General features: G+C 65.9%; 2 protein-coding genes across 2 annotated transcripts in view; one reads left to right on the top strand and one right to left on the bottom strand.

The window, feature by feature from the left end:
* The window catches only part of GLIS2 (GLIS family zinc finger 2), a 3,231-nt gene extending 2,092 nt beyond the window's left edge, over window positions 1-1,139 (top strand). Inside the window, exon 4 of the mRNA XM_012731670.1 lies at window positions 5-1,139. Within this exon, the coding sequence (XP_012587124.1) occupies window positions 5-352 (348 nt within the window). The 3' untranslated portion in view covers window positions 353-1,139. The remainder of the gene's footprint in view (window positions 1-4) is intronic.
* Window positions 1,140-1,686: 547 nt separating this feature from the next.
* LOC101632532 (coronin-7) overlaps window positions 1,687-7,211 on the bottom strand; it is a 52,088-nt gene continuing 46,563 nt past the window's right edge. Inside the window, exons 24-27 of the mRNA XM_012731669.1 lie at window positions 3,566-3,650; window positions 2,840-2,976; window positions 2,481-2,546; window positions 1,687-2,229 (exon numbers count right to left, since the gene is read on the bottom strand). Coding sequence (XP_012587123.1) covers window positions 2,149-2,229; window positions 2,481-2,546; window positions 2,840-2,976; window positions 3,566-3,650 — 369 coding nt within the window. The 3' untranslated portion in view covers window positions 1,687-2,148. The remainder of the gene's footprint in view (window positions 2,230-2,480; window positions 2,547-2,839; window positions 2,977-3,565; window positions 3,651-7,211) is intronic.

Below are 7,211 nucleotides of genomic sequence, written 5' to 3'. Positions count from 1 at the left end.
GCCCCTCAACCTGGCCAAGAACCCACTGCTGCCCTCGCCCTTTGGGGCTGGTGGACTGGGCCTGCCCGTGGTCTCCCTCCTCGCTGGCTCCGCTGGCGGCAAGGCCGAGGGGGAGAAGCGCGGGGCCGTGCCAGCCAGGGCCCTGGGCGCGGAGGGCCGCAAGACACCCCTGGAGAGGACTGAGAGCGCTCGCTCCCGGCCGAGCCCCGACGGACTGCCCCTGCTGCCGGGCACTGTGCTGGACCTGTCCACGGGGGTCAACTCGGCGGCCAGCAGCCCGGAGGCACTGGCCCCAGGCTGGGTGGTCATCCCTCCTGGCTCCGTGCTGCTCAAACCGGCAGTGGTGAACTGAGCCCCTGGTGGACAGCCACCCCCCACCCACCGCAGCTCCCGCCCGGCCCCTGACGACCAGAAACTCCTCTGCGAATAGCAATAATGTCCTCCTGTCCCCAGGGCCCACCCAGCCCCAGACGAGTGGGCAGCAAGGATGGTGCTAGGTCACTGCCGGCACACCCGGCTTCCAGGGCGGAACTGGCCCCCCGGCAGGGGGAGCTGTGCGCCTGCTGCTGAGGCCCGCCCTGGCCGCCCCCCTGGGGCCCCGCCCACTTACCCCGCACCCCAGCAGTGGGCTGGGTGGGTGGGGGCTGCCACCCCTACTGGCTCGGGACCTTGTACCCCCTTCATGTAGTGAGCTATGATAAGGAGCCCCCAGATCAAGTCCCCCCTCCCCCCCACCTGTTCCTGCCTAGCTTCCCCGACCTCTGCCCTGGGGTCTCTCTGGACCCCTTTCCCTCTGGCCCACCCCCCACAGGGAGAGCAAGACAGACGCAGGCCCTGGCAAAGCCGCAGGAAGCAGCTACCACGATGACAAGGCGCCTCCCCCCGGAGGCCCGCTCTGTGGCCCTGTCCCGGCACCCCCAGGCTGCTGCTCCACAGGGCTGCTCCGCAGTAGGGCCCGGCTGGCCATTCTCACCGCCCTCCACCGTGTGGGGGAGCCCTGCAGGGGAGGCTGTAGCTCCCATCCTGGGTACTGGGTCCTGGCCTGTAGGCTGGGCAGGGCTCCATGATGGCCAAGGGCCCAGCCTGCCGGACAGGGTGAGCCCCAGCAAGCTGGCTCCCATGGTGTCCCTCCGCCAGGTGTCCCCGTTACTCCTCACCTGCACCCGGTGCCATGGTCCTTGGCCCCACCCAGGGACACAGGCTTCCCTCCCCAGCCTGGCCTGACCATGGGGAGCTGCTGGGCCCAGGGCCCCGGCAGCCAGCACCTCCAGGGCTCCCTTGCTGTCCCCCCCAAGACCCCCGACTGCCCTTCTGTCCCAGAGGGGTCACACTGACTCCCCCACTCCGGGCCTGGCAGTGCTGGCTCTGCCCCTCGAGGGGGCTGTAAGCAAAGCAGGAGGGAGCTGGCCTCCTTTTTTCGGTCCCCCCAGGTGCCCCCCCCCCCTGTTGAGGGTCACGGCCGTGCGTCCCCAGACTGGGACCAGGGTCTGCGCCCAAGCCGAGGGAGCAGGGGACAGGGCCCGGGCCGCGTGGAGGCTCGGCACGCGGGCGCCTGCTCGCGGCCTGGGCTGCCGCAGTGCGTGCCAGCGTCAGTATTCTACAGGTTCAAGTGCCTTTATCGTAGCTTGTTTCCCTCCTCTGGCTCCGTTGCTGTTAGCATAGAGTTTAACAAAAGAGATAAGCTAATGACTATAACAAAATACTCCTCCGTGTGAGAGGAAGTTTATAAAGAAACAATAAAAGCGAATCGCAAAGATGGCTCTGTCTGGAGGCGCTGGGCTCCCCCCAAGGCCAGGCCGGGCTGGGGGTCACACTCCCAGGGCTGCCAGTGCCTGCAGCAGGCAGACGCCCGTGACCATGCTGCGGGTCAGGCCCTGTCCCGCTGCCCCCTGCTGCAACTGGCCAATGGCTGGGCCATGGGGGGACCCACCTGCTTGGCCGTGCTCCACACCCGGGCACGGCTCAGACGTGAGATGATTCCGTGCTCGGGAAAGGGTGTCTGCCACTGGCCGCCTGGGCACGCACTGCCCCTGGCCAGCAGGAGCGGCCTGCCTGCTGCCATCTGGACTTGCAGACTCAAGAATGTGGAAAAGGCGTTTATTACCAAGCTATAAATTAGAGGGATGGGTGAGCGGAGGAACCCCAAGGTCACGTCTTGGGGTCCTTCTCTCTGTTCTCCTGCGCCTGGATGCGAAGCTCCTCATCTAGGCGCTCCTTGGCTCGCACCACCTGGAGGAGTGGGGTAACGTTAGTGGGACCTGGTCCAGCCTCAAGTCCCTGGACAGCGCCGAGGTGCCAGCGCGAGCCGGGGAGCTGCCCCCAGCTAGGGTAGCAGGCTCTAGTCTCCTGGTGGAGCTCCCGGGGGACCACTGTCCAGGGGCTGGCTAGGACCTCCCTGAAGTTGGGGTGCATGAAGAGGCCCTCACACCAGGGATCGTGAGAACAGCCCCACATGGGCTCTGCCCACAAAGACCACGCACCTTTGACTGCAGGTAGAAGGAGCCGCCCACGGCCTTGTCGTTCACCTTAAATAGGTGTTCATAGTTCTGCAAGGGAGACAGGAGAGGCATGCAGCTTCTGGCGCAGAGGTGATGGGGGAAGTGGAAAGGCTCAGCCCTCCGCGCCCACCCGGTGACACCAAAGTGACCCCAAGCACGCGGGCAGAGGGGTGGGCAGGGCCCACGGGAGGGCTCAGCTGCCACCCCACTGCTGCTCTCTGCCACACCTGCCCTGGGCCTGCAAGCGGGAGCCCAGCCTGGCTGCGCCCAGGCCCCTGCACCCCGCTGCCCCCCCGCCGGTGACCAGGTCGGTACTCTCGGGGAGCAGCCCAACGCCCCACCTTCTGGATCTCTTCGGGGCTCAGCCTGGAGACGTTGAGAATCTGCTGGGCCTCCTGGAGGCTGAGGCCAGAGAGGTTGGAGGCAGCGGCAGACTGGTGTCCGGCACGTCCTCGGGCGTCAGCTGCCGCTCGGCTGGCTGTGTGGGCACACGAGTGTGTGCTCAGCCTGCGGTGGCCGCAGGGACAGAGCATCTCTGCAAGGGTGGTGGTTTTGGCGGACAGGTGGCAGGCAGGTGTCCTCTGGAGCCATGACCCTGCTCCCCTCGTCCCGGCACACAGCGAGCTGGGCCCTTCAGGCCACTGTGGGGACTGCGTGGAGCGGGCGGCCGCTGGCGGGAGGCACAGATCTATTCCGCACTTCCTGCCCACCAGCCCCTGGGCCACCCACCAGGCCTTGTCAGTGACTGAAGACCAGGAGTCAGCCTTTTTCTTTAAGGACCAGAGTAGATACTGGAGACTTGCAGGCCAGTTCCTCTGCCTGGAAAGCAGCCAGGTGCGGCTGTGTGCCAATAAAGCTTTATTTATACAAGCAGGTGTCACGCAGGCCAGCTTGCCAACTCCCGCCTGGACGCTCCCCTTGCCCAAATCTCCCTTTCGTGGAAGGGCGCGACACCCGATTGCTCCCAGGCGGAGCCAGCAGCGCAGCCCATGGAGGGACCCAGCAGCCAAGGGCCCAGAGCGGCGGGCAAGTCTGTCCTGGGGGGCGGGGGCAGGGCCTGAGCTCACCTGCAAACTCCTGCTGAAGGGCCCGGGCAAAGGCTCTGCCCACCACCTGCACCCCCATCACGATGATCTGGGCCAGATACTTGGCCTGCGGGCAGAAGCGGGCACCTGGTTAGCGGGCTGCCTGCTCGGACCCTGAGACCGGACCCTGGAAGTGGCTGCGGGCGCAAGGTTCCTGTGGTCAGCAGTCAGGCCACTTCCTGCAAGTGCCCGGGAGAAAAGTTCTGGGTGCTTCGGTCCACGTGGACAGCAGGCTGGGGGGCGCTGAGGGCCTTCAGAGGCAGGCGGAGCCCAGGCAGAGCGGCCGCCTGGCACCGAGGCCGCTGGGTTCTGTACCAGTGCTGGCGCCAGACCCAGCGCCTGGCTTCCGGAGCTCCGGCAGACACCCCGGCGCAGACCCAGCCTGTCGCAGGACCCCCACGGCTGTGCAGGGCGGTGGGTCTCCACCCTGAGACCCCGTGGCCCCACGCGCCGCAGGAGCACGCAGGGGCGCTCACCAAGACGTGGGCAGGGTGCAGAGTGGCCTGGCCACAGAGGGCAATCCCGGAGATGCTGGGGTCTGAGGGCAGGCAGAGCTGTGAGGGAAGCACTTCTAGGCGGAGGGGCTGGGAGCCAACCGGAGCACAGTCCAGAGGGCACCGAGCCGGGGACTCGTCCGGGCGAGGGCACGGGGTGCTCTGAGGCTGCCGTGGCACCCATGCACAAAGGTGGGGCCCGAGGCCCCTCGGAGACGCTCCGGCAGGTCAGCGGGCTGCTGTGCCTCCTCCGCGGGTCCCTGCTCTGTGTTTCTGTGGTCGGAGCTCCCAGGGTCGACGAGCGCTGCCGAGCCGAGCTGACTATCCCCGACAGCCCTCGGCCACTGAGCTCAGAGGGGCCGGGCAGGCAGTCCGAGGACACAGCAGCTTGCCAGAGGGGCGGGAAACGCAAGCCGACCCACTGGCCTCAGCTTCCAGGGAGCCAGGAGCCAGAGTGGCCCTGCTTGGCCCCTAAGGCAGGACGTGACTCGGCCATTACGGGGAACTAACAAAAGGAAGTGGTCGGCTTTCACAAGCAGGTTGAGGCTTCACAGGCGCCGCGCTTCACACCAGAAGCCAAGCTCTGCAAAGACGCTCCCGTGATCGAGGGCAGGTAGGCTGGCAGGCCACGCTGCCCGGCCCTGGCAAGAGAAACCAGGGCACTGCGGCTGCCTGAGCAGGGAGAGGCCCCGCTCCCCTCCCCAGGGCTCCCACAGCAGAGCCCACACCCCGGTCTGGCGAGTTCACTCTCTGCCCCCGGTGCAATGTGCGAATGGCCACTCTGGAGGACCCCGAGTGGGCGGGCCGGCGGCTGGACGCCGTGTGCCTGGCCCGGCCCTCAGGTGTGCACGAGGCGCCACGTCTACTTGCCTCTCTCCATCCCGTCCCGCCGCATGCAACGTGGCCAGCAACACTAGAACCGGGACAAACCCCCAGCCACCCCCGCAGGCTTCAAAGCCAGGTGCTGTGGCGGCCCCAAGGTGCCGGCTGTCCATGGCTCCATGCTGGGAGAGGCTGCTGCCAGCAAAGCTCCCCAGCCAGCCCAGGGGCCGAAGAAGGCAACTCCTGAGTAGGTGGTTACGCATGGACTGCTCGGGGTGCCCGTGGGGCCGCAGCCCTGGACACACCCGCAGTCTCCGGGGCCTCCGCCCCTCACCTGTGAGCCGTGGCCACCTCTCGCCATCCCAGGCCGGTGCCGGGCCTCCGCAGTGACCTGCGCCTTGGCACAGCACTCTAGACACTAATGGGACCAACAGCTTCTCCCCACGCTTGTTTCCGGGACACCGCTGAGGCCTTGGCGGAGGGGCCGCGCAGGCCAGCTCGCTCCCCTCCAGGCTGGAGGAGGGTGAAGGAGTGCTGGCTGACAGCGGCTTCTGGCTGCAGGGCCCTCAAGCGCGCAGCCTCTCCGAGGCTGTCTTCTGTCTGCGAGCCCGAGGTTGTCCTCCCAGGATGGTCCTGGGTGGTACGGCCCTTGGAGCTAAGCACAGATGAAGCAACCAGAAGGCAGCCTGGGGGCGCAACAGCTGCCTCCCCCTCAGGACCAGCGGGCACTGTGCGCGGCATCACCCACTCAGCACCCAGATGCCCGCTGCAGGTCAGCCGTGCTGGGAACTAAGTATTCAGGGGGCGCCGAGCTCTGCCGCTGCAGCAGCTGGCCGCAGCGCTCCCAGAAAGCCGAAGGCCTGCCCTAAATGGCTGACAGGCCGGACAGCCTGCAAGTGACCAGCTGACACAGCTCGGCCTCAGGCCAGGGCTCAGAGAGCAGAGATCAGGGCCACAGGACTCCTAGCCCAGGGGCTCATCTGGAGGCCTTTGACCGCACCAAGGCCCACAGGATGGTGGGGTGGCGTGCACACGGGGTGCCCCAAGTTGGGTGCCCCAAGTTGGGGTCAGGGGACTTGGGACAGGAAAAGTTTGGGGGCTGGTGGGCCAGGACCCTCACTGACAGTCACCCAGCTGTCAAGCACCCTCCAAGAAAGGGGCGTGCTTTGTCCACCCAGAGCCCCTGAACACAGCTGCTGGCATCGAGGCTGGGCAGGGCCATAGCCTGCACAGGCCCATGGCTGGTGCAGAGGGCTCCTGGTGCGAATCTGGACAGGATGCTCAGCTGGGCGCAGCACCTCCGTGTGGGCTGCGGCCGGAGTCTCACAAACCCTGTGCCCCAGACGGGCAAACACCTCCTATGCCCTCTGAAGGGCTCTGGTCCTCCCCTCACAACACTCAGGCACACGCCGTCACTGCGGCCGGTAAATGCAGGCCGCAGGGCTTGGCCTGATTTCTCCTCCTCTCTTCTCCTTCCAGGTCACCTTTCCCGTTTACCTTACTGTTGCTGCCACTCAGAATAACCCCACACTGCTCTCATCAATCCAGCCCCTTGTCACATGTTTGGAAAGCAATGCAACCATCACTAGTTCCAGAATATTCTTATTGCACCCCCTAAAACCTTCGTATCAATAACCTTGAATATCTTCCCTCCAACTGAGTCAACACCCAATATCCTTCAAAACTAGCTCCCCGCATCCCATGCCTCCACCCCATGAAACCCCAAATCCTATCTACACCTCCCACCAGAGGCCTTTCCTCCTAGCCTGCTGTCTCGCAGTCTTCCTGCACCAGGTCCTCCAGCTTTTGCTCAACAGCTGCTCAGTGCACAAGTGAAGGACCCAGTTCTGCAAGGCTGATGTCCCTGATAAGGGCAGTGACATTATAAGGGAGGAAGAGGTGACACTAAACACGGCTCACAGCTCAGCAGGAGCTGGTTCAAAAGCCACCCCCACACATGCCCGAGGCTGGGCCCCCAGATGTCAAGCTGAGCTCGGGTCCTGATCTGCAAAGTGGGTGCAAGCACGGACCCCTCTTACAGGAACTGAGCGTCGGCAGGGCGCCAGGCGCCTGGAAGCTGCTATCACAGCAGCTCAGAAGTGTTTCCAACCACAGGCTGGGCCAGAACCACTGCTGGCTCCCTACAGAGGGGCTGGGGTGTGCTCAGCGCTCGGTCCCTGCGCCTTTCAAGGGTCCCGGCGACCTGAGGCGGCGCGAGTGGCCCGGGTCTGTGGTGCCAGCGGCCCGGCGTCTCCGGTCGCGGGGTTCGGGTCGCGTCCCGGTCCCGCCACCGGCGCTGGAGCGCCTCAGCC

This window comes from Condylura cristata, unplaced genomic scaffold, assembly GCF_000260355.1.
Source record: "Condylura cristata isolate star-nosed mole 26May11 unplaced genomic scaffold, ConCri1.0 scaffold00032, whole genome shotgun sequence".
NCBI lineage: Eukaryota > Metazoa > Chordata > Mammalia > Eulipotyphla > Talpidae > Condylura > Condylura cristata.
The sequence above is the reverse complement of the archived record's forward strand: the minus strand, read 5'-3'. Positions and strand labels throughout refer to the sequence as shown.